Genomic DNA, 20,714 nt, shown 5'->3' with positions numbered 1-20,714 from the left:
CTTTCTCCAGGGGGAGGAGACGGGCTTTGAAGGATAAAGAGGAGTTTGACCACGCAAAGACTATATGGAACGGTATTCCTGGGCTAGGCGGCAGAGGCAGGAATGATGGGAACCATGGTGGGGGAGGAGACAGGAGATGACCAGGCTAAGGGGCAGACAGGGGCCAGGGCCCTGAGGGTTGAGCGTATGCTGCAGATTCTGTCAAAACATAGGGCCCTCGGTGGCAAGGAGGTGGTCTTCTGTACTCCACCCGGGAAGGGGATTAGGCTGTTCATGGGGGGCCTGGCTGGCTGAGCAGAGCTCTAGCCCGAGAAAAGAAGACGCCTTTTCAAAAGGGCTTTTATTAAACACTCCCCACACAGTGCCTCTTGCCACAGGTGCCACAGCCCTGGGGTGCCCCCCAAGGCAACGGCCCAGTCAATGTCCCCCGTGGCCGAGGCTGCGCTCACCCACGTAGCCACGGAGCTGGCTTCACTTGGAGGTCGCAGTGTACGTCTGGCTGCTCCTGGAGGGGCTTGGGAGCTGAGGCGGGGCTGTGGGTGCTGAGAGCCAAGCGCAGGCTCTTATGCAGGGGTCGGGGGAGGGCTGTCTCCTCACACACCCTGAGATGCTCCTGAGATGCTGGGAGGGTCCAGAGCATCCCAGCTCCATCCTGTGGGAAGAGGGGCGTGGGAGCAGCTGGGGCCAGGCCACTCCTCCTGAGGACAGTCCTGGGGAGACGGGAAGCCCTCCCCGGGAAAGACTGAGGATCGGGTGGGCATGGGGGTCAGGGGCAGAGGGAGTGGCCTGAGGGGCTGTGTGTGAACAGGGGCCGGGCTTGGGCTCTGTTTGCTTCAGGGGGCTGGAGAGTCCCTTCTCTCTCTGAGCCTGTTTCCCTTTCTGCCTAATGAAGAACGTGGCCTCTAGGGGGCTATGACTCTCCTTCAGGAAGCACGCTGGGGGCCACTGATCACGTTGCTTAAGTGCCACGTTGGTCTACGCGCGCTCAGTGGGTTGTGAGCACGTGTGACGTGTGGGCATCCCTGTTGGGAGAGTGTGTGCGTGTGTGTGTGTGTGTGCGCGCGCGCACGTGTGTGGTTGCGGCTGAGTGTGAGTGTGTGGGGTGAGGGCGCGGGCCGGGTCTTCTGACGGCTTCGCCGCCTGGGTGAACACTGCCTTTGGAGCGGCTGCAGCCCCGGCCTCACAGGAAGTTGGGCTCCCGCACCACGAGGCAGGGCGGGCCCCCGCTGCCCCCGCCGCCGTCCAGGGGCCGGTACACGAAGTGGAAGTCGCGCTTGGGCTCGCTCCGCAGCAGGTAGCCCTTGATGCGGTGCGGCAGCGCCTCGTCGGCCAGCTGGAAGCAGCGCCCGTCCACCAGCACGAAGAGCCGGTGGTCCTGGGGCTGCACCACCTCGAACTTCTCCGCGCACTGAGCGCACAGCGCCTCGGCCAGCGTGTCCGCCCGCGACGCCAGCGTCCGCGACTGCTGCTCGGGCTCCAGGTACGACACGGAGATGAAGTCCTACGGGGCGAGATGGAGGGGGCGTGGGTCACCGGCGGGGCCAGGCCGGCGTCGGGTCTCACCCCCGCCCCGATGCTGGGAGCTTGGACAGGAGTGAGGAGCTGCGTGGTCTTGAACAAGTCCTTTGTCCTCTCTGTACCCCAGGGTCCTCTCTGTAGAGAGCGGATGGATGGCAGGAGGGGTCGTGAGGCTGGCAGTCAGGGCACCTGCAGCTGACCCTGCTGTGTGACCTCAGGCAAGGGCCTTCCCTCTCTGAGCCTCAGCTCTCGATGGGGCCGACCATTCCAGGTCAGTGGGTTGGCTTGCAGTCTCGGCAATGAGTGAGAGCGCCCGCCCCCTGGTGGCCAGTCCACGGGCTCGCCATCATTTACTCATCTGTCACTCACTGTCTCATCTCTTCCTCCCTGAGCCCCTCTTCGTCCCAAGCTCTATGCTGGGCACGCAGGGCAGCATAAATAAAACCAGAGGTTCAGACCCCCCCCCCCAGCATCCCATGGCTCAGCTGGGGCAGCTAAGGCAGGCAGAACAGTTCAGGCCTTAGGGCTGGAAGAGCCTGGGGGCGAGAAGCGTGGTGTTCCGAGGCGGGGCAGGCAGGCAGGGAAGGGCGGGGGAGAAGACTTAGGGGAAAGGGACTGGGGAGCCGGGCCTGAAGGATGGGGGCTTTAGGGCAGGTGGAGGAGTTGCCCCTCATAAGCTACGTGGGCAAGCGTGAGGCGACGCCTGCGAGGCTGGGGATGGGAGCTTTCGCACAGAACAGCACACTCACACCTTCCTCCACCAGAGAGGGTGGAAGGAGTCCCTGCCTGGCTTTGAATCTGCTCCCACTGTGTGACCTACACCTCTCTGAGTCTCCATTTCCTCAACTGTAAACTGGGGATAAAACCAGTCCTTACTCCGTGGCTGTGTGGAAGCACATAAAACTAGCTCAGGCTTCCCTGGTGGCGCAGTGGGTGAGAGTCTGCCTGCCAATGCAGGGGACACGGGTTCGAGCCCTGGTCTGGGAGGATCCCACATGCCGCGGAGCAACTAAGCCCGTGAGCCACAACTACTGAGCCTGCGCGTCTGGAGCCTGTGCTCCGCAGCAAGAGAGGCCGCGATAGTGAGAGGCCCGCGCACCGCGACGAAGAGTGGCCCCCACTTGCCGCAACTAGAGAAAGCCCTCGCACAGAAACGACGACCCAACACAGCCATAAATTAAATAAATAAATAAATAAATAAATAAATAAATAAAATTAAAAAAAAAAAAAAAGAAAACTAGCTCAGAGCCTGGAAGAGTCCCCTTTTCCCCAAGGACCGAGGACGGGTAGGAAGTGGTGTGTGCAGGGTTGCCCCCTTGTGGAAGGATGGTGGCAGCACAGCCGTCTCCCGATGAGGAGGAGGAGGACGACGACTATGAGGGCGATGACCACTTCAGAATGGTGGTAATTATGGCTGCAGAGCAGTGAGTGCATGTGAAGGGCAGGCTCTGTGTCAAGGGTCCCTGGGATCACTCCTTTCTTCTGGGAGAGGAAAGCCCACCCAGTTCCTTGGGTCTCCGTGGCTGCCTGTGCTCTCCTTGTCCCCCATTAGGCCTCCCAAGGGCCCTTTACACCTGATGACTGTCAAGCTCTGGGCTCTCACTCCCAGGGGAGGGATTTAGGGCATGGGGTGCAGAGGAGGCACTGGGGGAGGAGGAAGGGGGTGGTGACCTCCCCATACCCCGGAAAGAGTGCCGAGAAGACTCCTCATCCCAAGCCTCTTCCTGAGCTTTGCCTCCCTAAGTGGAAGGCACTGACGCTCTGCCTGGCTCAGCGCTGGGAATCCACAGGGCGGAAGCAAGAAGTAAGGAATGCCCGGGTCAGGCTTGGACCAAGAGTATCCATATTCCAAGAGCTGGTGGAGGGACAGCTGTCCCAGGAGGCGGTGGGCAGTGGTAGTGTGCTGGAGCTGGCACTTGCCAACTCATGCTGGCTCATACCCGCTTCCCAACTCCAAGTTCAGTGATGCCAAGTTAGTAGCTTGGAATCGGCCATGGTGGGAGCATTTATACCATGGAAATCGACAGAAGCTGAGATCAGAGGGTTTTTTTTTTTTTCCTCCCCAGAGAACCAGTTACTAAACATTATCAAGATACCATTGATTAGAGGAGGGGGGGACATCAGCTTGGCCACCTAGAACAGGTACTGGGGAGGCAGAGCTCAAATAGTCCAGAGTCCCCCTGTGCTGACAGGAAAACTGAGTCCCAGAGAGGGCAGACACTGCTCGGGGTCACACAGCAAGCTAGTACAGAGCTGGGTCCATACCTTGAGCCTCTTGCCTCCCAGGCCTGGGCTCTGCTGGTTACAGAAGGGCCATCTGGAAAGCCAGGTGTGGGGTTCAGGTCCAGTGAGCTCTGGGTGCCAGGTAAGTGAGTCTGTAGAGCTATTTACAGCTCTGGATTGCAGCCTGGCTCACTGTCCTAACTCTGGCCATTCTGCATGCACCCCAGTCTCACTCTGTCCCAGGCCCTGGGCTTGGGACCCTTAAGACACGTGAGCAATGGGCCCTGCTCTCTCAGGGTGATAGCTTCACGCATAGATGGTTACAATACAGTGTCTATGTGCTGTAAAGGGTGAAGAAGCAGTAGGAAGCACAGAGGAGGGCATCTAACCCAGGCCATAGGGAATGAGGGGCAGGAGGGGGTGTCAGGGAAGGCTTCTCAGAGGAGGGGCTATTGGAGAAACTGAGGATGGGCAGTGGCAGCCGGTGAAGAAGGGGAGATGGACCAGTATGGGCAGAGGCTAAGCCCGAGGGAGTTGAGCACAGTGTGTTCAGGGAATTAGAGGTAGCTGATTGGATGCAGCCTGGGGGTGTGTGGGCTAATGGGGGGGGGGGGGGGAGGAGTCTGGCCACCAATGGCTTGAATACTGAGTTTGTATAGAGAGAGGTGGGGAAGGACGGGTGGCTGGACTGGAGGGGGCAGGCTTGGGGCAGGGGGACCCCTGGCAGCTGCTGCATTTGTCCAGGCACAAGGGGGCAAGGCTGTAGATCAACTCGTGGGCTTCTCACTGGGACGACTTACTGTTCACATCTCCAGCCCTAACAGCCTGCTGGGACATCATAGGTGCTAAGGAAGAGTGGATAAATGTCTCATATCCCTACCATGTTTGCCCACCGAGGCCTGCTGATACTTTTGTAGTCTCCACCCCTTAACTTGCACTCCCATCCCCCAACCGCCACTGGGCTGGGCACACGCTGGCAGGCGAGAGCCGGTGCCTTTGCCTCCCACGTGAACACCCCTGGGGGCTGGGCTGGCTGGCCAGAGCAGCCAGTCGGCGTCAGGCTTGTTAGCCGGCGGGCAGTAGGGATGGTCTGGGGACAAGGTCCGCCGGCCCCCTCCCACCCTCGGTCCCAGGCGTCACCTGCACGGAGGAGCGGGAGGCCCGGGCCTTGTTGAGCGTGCGCCGGCGCTCCCAGCGGTGGATGGAGTCCTGCACCTCCACGCTCAGCTGCCGGGTCACCGTGATCTTGTCGTAGTTCTTGATGTGCTCCAGGGCCCCGTAGGTGGTGGTCAGATAGTAGGAACCTGCGGGGGGGGAAAGGATGTGGAGGCTGAGCCAGGACCGCCTCCGCCCACCCCCAAAGGGAGGGGGCTGGTCCCAGCTCGGCCCGCCCCGCCCACCTCTCTAAGCCCCACCCACCGCCGCTGCAAGGAGGCACCTGCCGCCCCGTTGGTCACCGGCCCAACTTCAACTCTGTGCCCCGCCCCCGCAGCCTCACGAGCTTCCTCAAGTCCAGCCCTGATCTGTACGCCCCTGATCAGAGCTTGTTCCTCTTGGGACGTAACTCTTGCTTATATTTAAGTGATGTTTTAAAATGAGTATTTAGTTTTACAATGAGTTTTACAATGTAAAGATACACAAGAACCACGGATGTCTTTAGGGTGGGGAAAGGGGTGCCTTGGAGACATGGGTGGGTGGGAGACTCCTCATTGTATGTGTCATATATACCCTATTTTACAAAACGACTTAAAAATATGTGGAGAAAATTTTAATTACGGTCATACTATCACACACTATTTTTTAAAGATTTAAAGAAAGTAAAAACTTTGATTCGTTTATTTCTCCATTTCTTTTTACCTTAAGTTAATTCACACATATTCCTAATACCTAATGTTTCCTAATTTAAGCTTTGAAATAGTTCAGACTACAAAATTTACATGAAGTTTTCAGATAAAAGATAATAATTTGCACAGATGCTTACAAGTTTACTCTCCTTGGCTTGTTGGAGGCTTTGGTTAAAATGCTTGAGAAGCACTAGCCTTGTTTCGCCCCTCACTCTAGAGGGGGCAGGGTGACTTGGCCAAGGTCTTGCAGTGCTTCCCTGGGCCTCCTTCCCACTCACCAAGCCTCTCCCCAGCCCTTTGGGTACCAGGGCAATGAGTTTTGACATGAGGCCCATCTGCTAGTGAGCCACCCAAATCCCATCTTTTCTTTCTTCCTAATTAACTGAACTCTACTTTTGTGGGGTAAAGCACCACTCAACTGAAAATGCTCACTTCCTAGATTCTCTTGTAGTTCAGGGTAGAGGGCAGGAGACCTCGTTCTGGCTACTTAGATGTAAGTGGAAGTCCCTGAGTGGCGCTTCCAGGAAAGCCTTTTGCAAGGGACAGACTCAGTTAGTGTACCCTTCTGGTTTTTGCCTGTCCCTCTTCCTCTTCTCTGGAACACAGAGGTGAGCCTGGAGGCACAGCAGCTGTTTGTGATCAGAGGTGATAGGCACAAAGACCAAAGTTCACATCCTAAAGAGCAATGGAAAGAGCTGGGTCTACGATTTCCTGATGGTGGGGCTAAAAACTGCCATCATTATCAGCTGCTTACCCCAGGACTTCTTGATGCAAGAGACAAACCAGTCCCTCACTCTGATTTAAACCATTATTAGTTACATCTTGAATTATTTGCAGCCCAAAGCATTCCTAACTGCTCCATTGGATGAAGCTGTCTATATATTCCTACAAATTTCACAACCAGTATGGGAAAAGTTCACACCCTGACTGGGGTGGGCGGGGGATGAGGTAAAGGGGTTTATTGCCAGAGGATCACTCGCCCTCTCATGGCAGTGTAGGAAGGAGACAGTTTTTGAAATAGGTATATCAAGGCCAACATGGAACTTGGCTTGGTGTCCCTTATCAGAGAAGGGCCAGCAGACCTCTCATGGGTCTCCTTTTCCAGCCCAGCTCAAAGCCTGTGTGTGCAAGAAGCCTTCCTTGGTGCCTCCAGCCCTCGCTGGCAGAGAGCCCTGTCCTCTAGTTGGCATTCCCCCGTGGTCCTGTTTCCCATCGTGATCACAGCCCCCTGGCTGGGAAGGGAGGAGCTGAGTGCAGTGTGCTGACTGTGAATGGTCAGTTTTGGAGTCAGAGAGCAGGGTTTAGGTCTCAGCCTTTGGCAGAGAGCCCTGCGCTCTCAGGTGAGTTAGTGTCCTCTATGCTTCTGTTTCCTCATCTGCAAAATCCATAACGTTGTGGAAAGTAAATGAGATGAATACACATAAAGTGCAGTGCTCGGTAACATGTGAGTATGGCACGGTGGTTAGGTGACCTAAGGGAGCTGCTCTGGAGGTTCCCCACCCTCTTGGGCAAAGGAGAGGAACTCTAAGCCCTGCCACTGCACTCCTGCCTGCTCAAGCCCTGCTTTTTTTTACAGCCTCCTGGCTCTCCCAGTAGACTTCCCTTGGACTTGGGGTCCTGCAGTTCCTGCTATGACCACTAGGTGGCAGGCAACTCCTCGCACTGTGAGTTTTGGAGTCGAGGGTTCTCTTCAGGGAGAGTGTGCTGTCCATTGATGGGAAAACCTCATTGCCTCTCTTAAGATATGACTAGCCCAGGATGGCCAGCTGTCAGCCAGGGTGCAGAGGGGATGTGGGTAAAGGAATCTATGAGGGTGCTTCTGGAGAGGTTGGTATTTTGAGCTGGCTCCAGCCAGGTGCCCAGCAGCTGCCTGGGTCTCCCATCTGCCCTGTAATTGCCCAGAGTGGTGGGAGCTGCAGAGAGAGGGGGGAGAAAGGGGTCAGGGTCCCATCAGCCCAGTGTTCAGGTCCTCTCTACTTCTTATAGGAAGTCCCTGATGGCTCACTCTCCAGAAGCCTGCTGCAAAAAAGTGGGACCCAGTCACAATCTTTGCCAAATTCCAGCACGTGGAACCAGTTGAAAGAATGTGACGGTCTTGCAGGCTTTTTGGTGAATGCAGATCTGTCTGTTCAGACTGTGAAACACAAGAAGGCAGAGGCCCACTCCAGCTCTCCACTTTCCCCCAGCTGCCTCTGCAGAAGGTGCCCAGATGGTCTGAAAACCCCAAATCTAGCCCAATGCCTTCCCTTTTCCAAGCCAGAGAGGTTAAGTGACTTGCCCAAGGTCTCCAGCCAATCAGAGGCAGAACTGGGACCAAATCCAGCCTCCAAACTGCACTTTTTTCTACACCCTGTGTTAATTCTCCTCTTAGGATGGAGTAACTTAAGTTCTCAAGAGCAGGGACTCCCCAGGGGCCTGCCCTTGTCCCGGGCATGTCTGACTCTGCAGAGCACCAGGGGCGGACACTGGCCAGCAGGGGCTCTGCTTCTCCCCCCCCCCCACCCACCCCGCCTCCCAGGCAAGCCCCTCTTTTCACTGCACCTCAGAGGCTTTGGTGACGGAGCACCCTGCGGGCCACCACCCAGCAGAGACAGGAGGGTGGAGCTGGGGAAACTGAGGAACACTGCCCCCCTGGCGCTCTGTCCTCCTGCTCTTGGGCCCAGATATGTCTAGATGGAGGTCTACCAGCTGGCAGACTTGGGTGGAAGCTCCTGCCCATGCTGGAGACCCCCAAGTCATCCTTCTGTCGGAGTCCAACACCTGTGAGGCTGGGCTGTCCCGGCCGCTGTGACCTCCCACCCTGGCTGTGGGCGCAGGAAGAGAGAGAGGCGCCCGTGCCACCCAACCCACCTGCTGGCGTGTGCAGCGTGGTCCTCAGAGCTGCCCTGGGCAGGGTCTGCTGGGAGGGGCGGTATGTGGTGGCATGCGAGGCTCTGCCCTGCCATCTTTTCTTCCAGCAAACACCCCATAGATTCCTTAGAAATTTCCCCACAGGTCCAGAGGTGGGGCGGGGGCTCTGACCCTTAAGTCTAAAAGGGGTAGGCTGCAGGTATTCAGGCAGCTTTGGGTCAGAAAGTGTGAAATGTTTAAGATCTTTATGTATTCATTTGTACTTGGCTTGCCTCAAAAGTACTTAATGTAGCCCTACACATAAAATAGATAGGCAACAAGGATTTACTGTGTAGCACAGGGAACTATATTCAATATCTTGTAATAGCCTATAATGGAAAATAATCTGAAAAACATATATATATAACTGAATCACTTTGCTGTCCACCGGAAACTAACACAATCTTGTAAATCAACCATACTTCAATTTTAAAAAATACTTAATGTAGCCCCAAACAGACTAGCTCTCCTGCCTGCAGGACCTCAGCTTTCCCACTCGAACCCCCTGTGGGTTTCGGGAACAGGAAGAAGGATCGCAGGAGGTTATGGCAGATTTGGGGTGGGGGGCTTCAGGTCCATAAGGAGAGGGTAGTTGGGCCCAGGATGTCCCTGTCCTGTCCCTATTCGCCACTGCGCCTGGCCTGGAGTCCCGTCTGGCAGCAAGGATGCAGGCTGTGGATGGAACAGGAGCCACGGTGGCCAGGGCAGGGCCGACCACTGCCAGAGAGCCGGCCAGTGCTGAGATCAAGTGCAGAGCCCCACAGCCTCGCTCCATCCTTCCACCCGCCAAAGGGCTCTTTCCTTGACACTCTCTATGACCCTACAACAATCCACGGGGGCGGGCCAGTCCTGCATGGCTTTACACGCTCCCCTGAGCTTCCAAGAACTCACAGAACCAGCCACGTCATATTGTCCCCCCCAGAGACCGACACAGTCTAAAAATGCAAACAGATGCAAAGAGGGCCAGCTTATCTCAAGAACCACAAAGCCCAAAGGGGCCACTGGGGGCCTAAGAGTCTCTCCACCCTTTTGGGGGTAGTGTCTCAGAGGGAGCCTGGGGCTCCCTCAGAACCGCTATCTGGCCTGGTTGCGCCTCAGGGATTCTTGGTGGAGGGGTGGCCGAGGCTAAGTGTATGGGACGAAGTGGTAGGAAGGAGGAAAGGGAAGGGAAGATGAGGGTGGGACAAATTACACCCCTGCCATCATCCTACAGGAGAGTGCATGGCCTCTTGCCCACACCACAGCATGACCCTCCTCCCACTGACGGGTACCTGGCCCAGATCTGGATGAGCAGGGGGCTGAGTCCGCAGGGCCACCCCTAAGAGCTGACCATTGTTCCCTTATCCTGTACACTGCCAGCAACTGCTGTTCCCTCTGCGAAGACTGCCTCTCCCCCTTCTTTATCTGACTGGCCCCTATTTATCCTTCAATGCCCAGCTCAGGCATCACCTCCTCCAGGAAGCCTTCCCTGATTGCACAGCCTGAGTAACGTGCTCTGGTACTCTCTGGGCCTCCCTTGTCTAGCATAGGTGACAAGGTCTCTTTACTGGTCCAGCTCCCCTGCTAGTCTTTGAGTCCCCCAGGACAGGGGCTGTGTCAGGCACTGTCGTGTCCCAGGGCTTAGTGGAGTCTGGCATCCAGGAGGTGCTTGTTGGGCCCTCCAGCGAGCCCTTGGTGTGGCTGGGTCATGAGTGGGCGATGGGCTCCAGGGTTCCGGAGATGGGCCTGGGGTGGTGACTCACCCTCCCCCAGCTGCAGGGCAGGGTCCATGAGCTCCATCATGTACTCCACGTTGAGAAGCATCTCCGTGAGATTGCTGCGGGCCAGCACGTACATGAGCACCGGCAGGAAGTCGTCTGCCCCGTAGAACTTCCCTGGGAGAGGAAGGAGGCAGAAGGTGGTGAGTGTGAGGCTCTCCTTGTGAGCCGCTCCCGGCCCAGGGCAAGGGGACAGTGGTTTGCTGGGTAGGGGGTGGTCACCCCTGGAAGAGGAACCTTCCTGTTTTCTCCTGACTCTCATGACAGGGGGCGACCCTGGGATCAGCCTGGTCGGGAGGCCTGAGACACAGTCTGGGTTTAGGAAGAAGGAACCGAGAAAAGTGCCCTTTGCTGGGTGGGCAAGACCCAGCCCCTTCCCCTTTCCCAGCTCTTCCCCTGCAACACCTTCAGGCAAGTTCACGTCACACTTATTCATGGACCCAGAAGCAGCTGTCTGTCTAACACTGACGTCTTTTGGGAACAACACATCTCTCTCTCCACTTGCAAAAGTGAAGCCCTCCCTCGACCAGATGCTACCAGGCCTAAAGTTTCCCCTCCAACCTTCATTCTTTTGGGTTAAGCAGTGCCCTTTCCCTAGGGTTTCTTCTAAAACGTAAATACCTCTGAAAGGAATAACTTATCACTACTGTTTTTGTGGGAGATGTTCCCAGGGCTCAGAGCCTCTTGACAGTAATAGATACCTTGGGGAAGGAGGGGGGTGGAGGTGGGCCTAAAAGATGCCTTGACGGCCTTTCACGGTTTTTGAGAGAATGAAATGAGAAGAAGAATACGAAAGTGATTCGGTACCCATGGAGCGCAATGGAAAAGTGAGCTATTATTGACATCTCCGTTCTGCTTTCTCAGGCGGCCTCAGTTTTTCCACCAGTAAAATGAATCAGCTGATGGGGTTGGTAACACACAGCACTGAAAAGCAGAGTCAGACCCGGACTCCTTACCAGCTATAAGATCGTGGGCTAAGTGTTCTACCTCTCTGAGCCTGCATTTCTAGACACACGTGAACTGACACAGATAGCATGACATCCTATGGGGTTTTGGTGAGAATTCTAGGAAATGATTTACAGCGGAGCGCTCTATACCGCCTCCACGGAAATGCCCACTAAGGAAGGACGTCGTTCCTCTTACTCCAGCTCTGTGTTCTGAGCTCTCTGATCATTTCTTTCAAGGTTCTTGTGCCTCTGTGCACAGAATTAGTCAGTTTTGGAGAACATCTTCCATAAACCTTTATGAGCCTGAGACACGACTAAAGAGTTCCTGGGGAAAGATTATTTTGTGCCTGCAGTTGTCTTCCATGTTGATAATTTAATCATTAGAATTCTGGCACACGGGAGATTCTTTTCTTGTTTGATTTATGAATTAGGGAACAAGGCATGTCCGGCAGCATGGATGTGAAACAGTTCTGTGCCTTTTGGAATTCACCTATAACTCATGCATTGGTTAAGAGCTGATTGAATTTTTACTCCGCCTCCAAGAATACCAATTTTTTTCTTGGTATTGTATTAATAGCTCACCCAAAAATACAATCAGGCAAGTTCATTTGCTTTTGAGCAGTAGGTCTCAACTAGGGTGATTTTTGCCCTTCGGGGGCCATTTGGCAACGTCTGGAGTTGCTTTTGCTACTGGCATACAGGCCAGGGATGTGGCCAAACATCCTGCAGCGCATAGGACAGCCCTCCATAAAGATGAATTACTCAGTCCCCACACGTCTGTAGTGCTAAGGTGAGAAACCCTGCTTGAAGGGACAGTGACGTTCAGCCAGGAGGATGGTCCAGCTCCAGCCCAAGGTCTGAGGACTTAGAGAGATGGGGAAGGAAGCCCTCTGGACTGCGGCTCTGTGGGCGGTGGGAATGGAAAGTGCTTTGCCCTTTTCTTCTTCTCCCCAAGCCCTTCTTGAGAATCTCGGCTGATTCTCAGAAAGGGCTTTGGGGCCCACCTCCTTGGTTCCATGACACTGCGTTCAGCTAGCCCACTGCAGGGGACTCCTTCGACCCCACGTCTGTCCCTCCAACTACCGGTGAGCACTTCCTCTCCGTCTCCCCAGTACACAGAGCACGCACGGCAGAGGTGGTGCTGGGTGAGCGAGTGAATGAATGCCGAGCTCCCAGCAAGAGCTCAGAGCCCGGGCCTGGCGCTGACTCGGAGGGGCCTCTACACAGACTCCAGGAGTCCTTCCCCCATTAGGGGGAACTCAGAACGACAACTTCCAACTCAGAATGGCATTCTGCCACCATCACACTCCCATGGGACACCCCACTGTGCTGAATCTCGGTTGAACTCTTCCGGCACTTTCACTCCTCTGTGCCTTTGCACACACAGTTCCCTCTGCCTGGACCGCCCTCCCTACCTTTCCCTTACTAACTTCTCCTTGTCCTCCCACATCCTCAAGCACAGCTGGATGGTTCCTGCTCTAGTGCCCATACCCTTGACTGTTTCAGAGCCTGCCCTTTTCCTCGGATTGTGAACTCCCTGAAGGCAGGGTTGGAGGCTATGTGAGCTTGAGCAAGTCACTTAACCTCTCTGAGCCTCTGCCCCATCACTGCCTTCCCAGTCTCCAGCACAGGGCTTGGGATGTAGGACACCAACAGTGAGCTGAACTGGACCCACATGTGCTCCCACCAGGCACCACTCTGTCTTGCCCATGGTTGGGGCCATGGTCAAGGAAACTAGGATCCATTATGGGCCTTAGACAGTGGTGTGACGGGAATGCTTAACAACCGGCTCTCCAAAGAAAAAAAAAAAAAGCTCTGATTTGCAGCATTTGCCAATTTGCATGGCATAAATCTTTCCACAATGGCCAACTTCAAGCTACCAACATGAACATGGAGCGGGGAAGAGATGCAGACGGCTAGCTCCCATGAGATGGTTCGTATCATCGCTGACTTAGCACACCAGTGGCCTTGGATTCATCAAGTCCAACCTCACTGTGAGGAAACTGAGGTTCACGGATGGGAGAAATGTGCTCCAGGCCCCACAGCTGGTCAGTAGAATCTGGGTCTCTCTTCCCTGATGTGGTGAGAAATGCCCACACAGGATCCCTGACCTGAGAGCTATTTGTGGACAAACACGAGCTTTAAGCATCATTTAAATGCACTGGCTCCCACCCGATATCCTAGGGATAGTTAGGGCTGCATTCTCCTTCCCTGAAGCCTGGAGCCCAAGGCTTAGGGCTCGGGGCTCAGCCCTGCACACAGTGGGGCCTCAGGCAGCAGCACTGGGAGGCTGGGGCACAGCTGCAAAATAATTCACCTGTGGTCGAAACATCTGCCTTGCGTGGGTCAGAGATCGCATCCATCAGGCTGTACCTCTGAAAGGCCTGCTGGGCTGCAGCCTGCCTTTCCTGCTGATTCCTGCTTTCTTTTTGCCAAAGTCACATCTGTTTTCCATCTGTAGGTGTTGGGGGAGCCGATTACATTTTAAAGAGCTGGCTGGGGGCCTTATGCGTGTTTCATCAGCTGGGGGATTTTGGAGAAGAAGAGCTCTGATAAAAATGAGCTAAAGCGTGCACACCTGGGTCACACAAACCGTGAGGACACTGGATTAGGAGGCCCCCGACTCGGCCACTTAACCAGCTGTGTGATCTGGGGCCACTACCTCTGAGCCTCACTTTTCTTATCTGCAAACCAGAAGTAATAACAAAACTCGGTCTGTTACTCAGAGCCCTTGTGAGCGTCGAACAAGTGGCTGGATTAAAAATAAAGTTTTGTCTTCTAGGAAGCATTTTCTAAAAGAGGGGTTGGCAAATTTTTTCTGTAAAGGGCTGGATAGTAAATATTTTTAGTTTCATGGGCCACATGGTCTCTGTCCCAACTATTCAACTCAGCCATTGTACAAAAGCAGCCAGAGACACTGTGTAAATGAATGAACGTGGCTGTTTCAATAAAAATTTATTTACGAAATCAGGTGGCAGGCCAGAGTTGGCCTGCAGACCCCGATCTAGAGGAAAGAATCTATCATCTTATCATAACTGCCCCTTGGAATGTGCTGACCGGGCTCTTACTGAAAGTGGGCGTGGCTGGTGCAACGATCCTGGGGCAGCACATGGCCCACGACTGTGATCTGCTTTGGCCCTAACCCTCTGCCACGATTCCCACCTGAAGCCACTTCCTTCCTCCAGGAAGTTTTAACCCAAGACCCCCACTCCCCACCAGCTAGGTTCAGTGCCCTTATAACGGGTTTCCCTGGGCTTGTCGTTGAAGAATGGAAAAACAAATACATGTTAACTCAGAGAGGCCTCCCCTGACCTCCCAACCCAGAACAGCAAACTCCTTCACACTCCCCAGACTGCTTAGCCTGTTTCATTCATTCTAGTGGCCTGTTTCAGCATCTGATGATATATTTTGTATTTCTGTTTCCTTGTTTATTAGCTGTCTCTCCCCAGGTAATGAAAGCTTTATGAGGGCAGGGACTTTATCGTGCTCACTGTTTATATCCAATGCCTCAACAGTAGTAGGTGTTTAATAAATATACTTGCTAAATGAATGAATGAATACCATTTATCTCACTGCAGGGTTGTCGCCTGTTGAATGCTCTGTTTTTCCACTTGAATTGTGACCATCCTAAAAACAGGGGCTGGGTTTTCCTGTTAACATCCATACTGTCAATAGATGTTTGTTGAACTGCTGAATGAACGAACTTATCTGATAAAAACACAGGATGGCAGGAAGTAGAAAGCCTCTAGAACAGGAGGTTTTAAATTTACTTTTGCAGTGGAATCCTTTCGTTAAGGGGTATCTGATACAGAACTTGGCTGCTCTGGTTGATCAGAGTCGGACAGCAGGGCTGGTTTGCTGTTTCCCCTCCTCCCCCCTTCCCCTTGCAAGATGTCCCCAGTCCCTCGAGAGTTCTCTGGGACCAGTTGGAAAACCACTGGTCTAGTTTGAACTCCCAGCTGCACAGATGAAAGAGCTGGAGCCCGAGGGAGGGAGGTTCCCTGTAGTCTGTGGCTGATGTGAGACGAGAAGCCAGCCTCTCTCCCACTGAGCTTCCCAAAGCGACCCTTTTGGGTTGCTTGTGCTTTTTGCAGATGCTGCTTAAGTCTCAGTTCTGCTTTGAGCAACACTGGATCCCTGAGGAAATCACTCCAGCTCCCTGGGTTCCTCTTTGGAGAGCTCAGCCCACAAGCCAGTCAGCCACACAGGCTGTGGGTGCGGAGACCAGAAGCCAAAAGTCCCAGCCTGGCTGGAAAACGCATGAAGCCACTGTGATTGGGCCTGGCCTCCCTGAGGTCATCTCTGACCCCAGGTCACCCTAGAGAGGCAGAAGAACACAGCAATCCAGCACAGGACCTGGATCCAAGCCCCAGGGCCACCACTCACCTGCTCAGGTGTGACCCTGAGCTTGCTGCTTCACCTTGCCGGGACTCAGTTTCCTTGGCTGTAAAATGGGGATAACAACAGTGTCCACACCTCGTGGGGGTGGTTGTGATGTTTCAGTGACGAGACAGATAGAAAGTGATTAACATGGTGGCTTCTGGGTTATTGGACTGTGAGAAATGTTACAGATAGTTATTATGCAAGACAGGAGGGTAACGTGGCTTCTAATCCTCAGAACATGACATCTTAGAGGTCCTGAACCCCATTTCTGTTGTGGGTGTAAAAACAAGGTTATGCTTTGCTTCCAGGCCTGGCACATACGTTCTCTGTCTGTCTCTCTCTGTCACCTGCATGTCAATGCCCAGGGGGACTTAGAAAGCCTCCCTCAGCCTGGATCCCTGGATGACTATGTGGAGCAGAGCCCGCTCCCCACTCCCCAACCCTCCTCCATCCAATTGGACTTACATGCGTGAGAAATAAATCTGTACTGAGTTAGAGATTGCAGGGTTCATCTGTTACAGCAGAAAGTATTTCCTTAACTAATTATCTATTTACTTACCTATCGATGTCTATTTCAAAGAGACCACATAGAAATCTACCACAATACTAATCATCTTTTTCTACAATAAACATTAGTGACTTTGGTCAACAGAAATCAGTTTAGATTTTTTAACATCGATTTTTAGAAACCAACAGACTGACCTCCCTCTCTGTCCTGTCTACCCTCAGTCAATGTCATAGGCCTGTCGATCCCTGCACCTGGGGTCTCCCAACCCCCGCCTCTGCCCCTGCCTGAGCCAGCTACACAGACTCTGGAAGGAAGAGAAGAAAGCAGCCCGCTGGCCTTCACTGCCCTCTCGGATATTGCCTGCTCTTTATTCTTTAAGAAAGAGTCCCACATTTGCGTGAGCTGCATTCTTCTTTCCTTCCCCCAACTCCTATCTTATGGAGGAGTTCTTGGGTTTGAAGCTATTTCTCCCCAACAGCAGGGCCAGCCCTGAATGCTAGGTCTTAGACACTGAAGAGGTGGCAATAGCTTGTTTGTCAAAGTAATGGGAGAGATGATTCTAGAAGTTCTAACTGCTCTCACCGAGCCTCATGCGGTCTGCTCATCCAGTCTGCTCCTGGCTGCAGGACAGAGGGCCAGGTCTATCCAAAGCCATTTGTCTCCGTGAACTCCCCACCGTACCTGACACGGGCCCCTAAGCCTGCTATAGAGGAGGAAGCACTTGATCAGGATTCGGGAACTTTGGGATCTGTTCCCAGGCTGGCTGCTTGGTACAGTGATGGAAGCACAGGCTCTGGAGTAAGGATATCCTAGCTTTGAATCCTGGCCCATCTGTATCATGGGCATTAACAGCAGCTACCTTTCTGGAAAAGACAGCCTGGCCCGTTACCTCAGGCTTTGTGTCTCCAAGTTCTGCCTTTCCCACCGTCCCGGCCGGTCTCGCCAGCAGCCAGGCCGTGTGGATACCAGTTACTATTGCCAGCGTCGTGCAATGGGAGAGACGGGCCGGTGGAGCTTCTTTCCTGGACTTGAGAGGCTGGGGCAGGGTGGGTGGGGGGGGAAGGGCAGTTTTCTGCGTAGAGTGGGTCAGCGGTGGAGGCCGGCGGCAGCCAAGCCGGCGCTGTGTCCTCCATGGCGGGGCTGGGGACCACACTCAGAGTAGCAAAGCGCTGGAAGCGTCTGGTGGGGGAGGGGGTGAGGGTGCGGGAGGGGAGCGGGGGCCGGGTGGCCGGACGTTGTGAGCAGAAGACCTGGTCCTAAGGTCACTGCATGTCAAAGTCAGAAGAGAATTTAAGAGTCAGTCCGGATCTGGCTGAAAATGCCTAACCTCAGTCTAATCATGCGGAAACATCTGACAAACACGAAATGAGGAACTTTCGTGACAAAGAAAAGATGGGGAGGGGGCAGGGAGGGAAACCTGTATTCCTTAAAGATGCCAATGCCATAAAAGACAAAGAAAGGCTGTAACGTTCCAGATTAAAGGAGGCAACTAAATGCGATACCTGACCTTGGATTGGACCCTGAACTGGAGGAGGAAATGCTAATAAGAGCCTTGTTAGATCAGTGACCACCTGGAATACAGGCAGTGCAGTGGAGAAAAATGGTGTATTGATGTAAATTTACGAAGCAGACAACTTTAATGTGGTTATGTGAGGGAATATCCCTATTCTCAGAAGTATTTAGGGGTAAAGGGCCAAGATGTATGTAACTTGCCCTTATATGATTCAGGAAAAAATTACATATGCACAGAGAGAGTATAAATGATAAAGCAAATGACGTAAGATATTAACAGTCCACAAGGGGTAAGTGGATGTTCCTATTTTAATGTACTATTTCTATTCTTGAAGTTTTTGAAGTCTGAAATGTTCTCCAAATGAAAGGTTTTCTCAAAAAGCCAAAAAATTAGTGGGAAGCAACTGCATAGCACAGGGAGATCAGCTCTGTGCTTTGTGACCACCTAGAGGGGTGGGATAGGGAGGGTGGGAGGGAGGGAGATGCAAGAGGGAAGAGATATGGGAACATATGTATATGTATAACTGATTCACTTTGTTATAAAGCAGAAACTAACACACCATTGTAAAACAATTATACCCAATAAAGATGTTAAAAAAAAAAAAAGCCAAAAAATTTAGCAGCAGAACTGGTTATTTCAAACAAAATCCCAGGTGGAACCCTGCGTGTAAAACAGGGACAAGCAGGGTTGTCTGGGGTCAAGCCCGGTCCTGTGTCCCTCTGGTGGCCCCTGGGGTGCCTCCTGGAACCCAGCTTGGAAACCACTGAGTGGCTGCATCCTCCACATTTGGAGCGGCCATTCCTACATCCTCACATCTACTGGACACCCACCCACACATCTGGTCGCATCTGAGCCTCGCCACAGCCCCGAGAGGGGTGTTCCCAGCCTCTTTTTGAACGGGGCTAGAAACCAGAGGCTCTGGAAGATTAGTACCTCCTCGGGGCCACGCAGCCCAGGTGTTTTCTATGTGCTCCCCCCACCTCTACCCTGCACGGCAGGTCTTATCATCCCCACCTTACACACAAGCAGAGGCCCCATGAGATTCAAGTCTAAGGCTACAGCACTGAAGCTGGGTTCAAACCCATGTCCTTGAACGAACCCTCACATCCCTGCTCTTCTTGGCAGAACTGCTTCCTCTCCAGTGAAGAGGCTGAGGCTCCGAGTGGGGCAGCCCAGGCCTGCTCGGGGCACAGGTGAGACTGGAAGCCGCTGGGTTCACAGGCCGGTGCTCGCTCAGCAGTGGGAGGGGAACCCGCTCTCTGGCTCTTGCCAAGAAACCCACCTGTACCTGGTGGGTCTGTTCCTGGTGGGGAATCTTCACACGGAGCCTTGATCCCGCCCTGAATTTCTGGGCTCAGATCTCCCTGCCTGGAGCTGGCTTCTGAATCAGCAGAGAGGTTCCTGTCTCCCTGCCCCGGCGCTCCTGCCCCCCCCACCACCACCCCAACCTCCAGCCAAGGACAAGGAAACTATGAGCGTCCTTGTTCTGTTCAGACTTTCACGGGCTGAGCTCCGGCAGTGCCTCTCTGTCTTTCTTTTCCCTCAGATTTAGCCATTCCCTCCCCCATTCCCTGCTCGCTGCTAAGTTTTTAGTAGGTAAATTCACTGTCCGCAAAACTCACAGTGTTTGAAGCCACTGCCAAGGCACTGAGTGTTTAAAAGAACCGCAGGCTTCTGAGTAAACGGGGACTCGCTGAGGATGCAATTGCCCATTTCAGGCCCAAAGCTGCCTCGCTGATAACGGCTCAGGGTCTGTAGAGCCCTGGGCCCTGACTTTGCCCCAAGCCCCCGCAAGGCAGGGAGAATGACTGCCCAAACGAGAAGTTCAGAAGGGGAAGGTAACTGTCCTTGTTAAGTGCCAGCCACTGGGCTGGACGCAAACTGCAGACTCATCTCAGTCTCACAACAGCCCCGTAACGTGGGTGTAGCTGTGCTGACTTAACACAGGCGAAACTGAGGCTCAGAGCACCGAAGTAACCTGAACACAATCACATAGCTGGGAAGGAAACCTGGATCTCTCTCTTCCACGTTCCTCCAAGGTCCCAGGCCCGCCTGTCTGTTCTCGCTGAGGCTGCTCCCAGCGACGGGTCCTACGGGGCTTTGTCTCTTTTCCTGCCTTGATCCAGTTGCTCCCTCTACACACCACGCAGGACACCCCCTGAGCCTGCCTCCCCACCCCCCCGCCACCCGCTGCTGATCTGGGGCTGCCTCGCTCTGAGAAGGTCTGAGAAGGTTCTGGCCAGCCCTCTGCCACGCCACAATGGGGACTCCAGCCTCACACCGCTGCTGTGGGCTCCTGGACAGCTTTCTGGGTTCCACACCCCTGGGACAGAGCAGGTCCACCTCTGAGAGCTCTGGGGGGTGCAGGCTGCTTGCTGACCCCCACCTTACTTCCTTGGAGATTTCTGAGGCGGTTTCTCAGCTGTGGAGCTCACACGCTGGCCTGTTCTCTAGACTCTACACTGCATGGGACACCCCATCTCGAGGTCTGACTTCCACCCCATGAAGAAAACCCTCCACTCAGCATCCCGTCTCCACTGCTACAACCCTCTCTTCCAATCACATTTCCAATATTATGATAAAGGGTTAATGTGCAGCTGTAACTCAGGGTGGCATCGGCTTACGGGGAACAGTATTCATTCTCCCAATTGACTGTTGGACCCAAGTCCCTTTAATCTAAAAGAGTGACTCCAACCTGGAACTGTGGCCTGTTCCAGGCCTGTGAGGAAGTTTTTCTAGGGTGAGGGGACCTTGCACCATCCCCCAATCACACACTAACAAATGTTTTCCGTTGGCCTGTGGCCACACTGGCCTGCCCTTCTCCGAGGCAGATGGAGAATCCCTCCCCTAAAACAGCCACCACTGGTCGAGCCTGCTAGGCACCATGCATTGAGGTTGACATTTTACATATGCTGTTTCCAATATTCACAAGTGACCAAGCGTGGCTTCTGAACCATTAGGGGCCTTAGTTTTGCCTCTTTGTAAAACAGCTTCCTCAGATGAGGAAACTGGGTCTTATGGGGTTAAGGAAATCACTCAAGGTCACACAGGTAGTAAGTGACAGATCAGGAATTTGAACCTAAGTCTGTATGGCTACAGAGGTAACAATCCTTCCACTCTCCATTACCATGG

General features: G+C 53.9%; 1 protein-coding gene across 2 annotated transcripts in view; it reads right to left on the bottom strand.

The window, feature by feature from the left end:
• Positions 1–325: 325 nt before the first annotated feature.
• The window catches only part of RIN3 (Ras and Rab interactor 3), a 122,626-nt gene continuing 102,237 nt past the window's right edge, over positions 326–20,714 (bottom strand). The window contains exons 8-10 of one of the 2 annotated variants that reach the window (XM_059914856.1): positions 10,217–10,348; positions 4,882–5,045; positions 326–1,501 (exon numbers count right to left, since the gene is read on the bottom strand). In XM_059914856.1, coding sequence (XP_059770839.1) covers positions 1,181–1,501; positions 4,882–5,045; positions 10,217–10,348 — 617 coding nt within the window. In that variant the 3' untranslated portion in view covers positions 326–1,180. The remainder of the gene's footprint in view (positions 1,502–4,881; positions 5,046–10,216; positions 10,349–20,714) is intronic. The other variant, XM_059914857.1, reaches the window with a different exon arrangement.

The sequence above is a fragment of the Balaenoptera ricei genome, chromosome 2 (genome assembly GCF_028023285.1).
Source record: "Balaenoptera ricei isolate mBalRic1 chromosome 2, mBalRic1.hap2, whole genome shotgun sequence".
NCBI lineage: Eukaryota > Metazoa > Chordata > Mammalia > Artiodactyla > Balaenopteridae > Balaenoptera > Balaenoptera ricei.
This window is presented reverse-complemented; position numbering and strand designations above follow the sequence as displayed.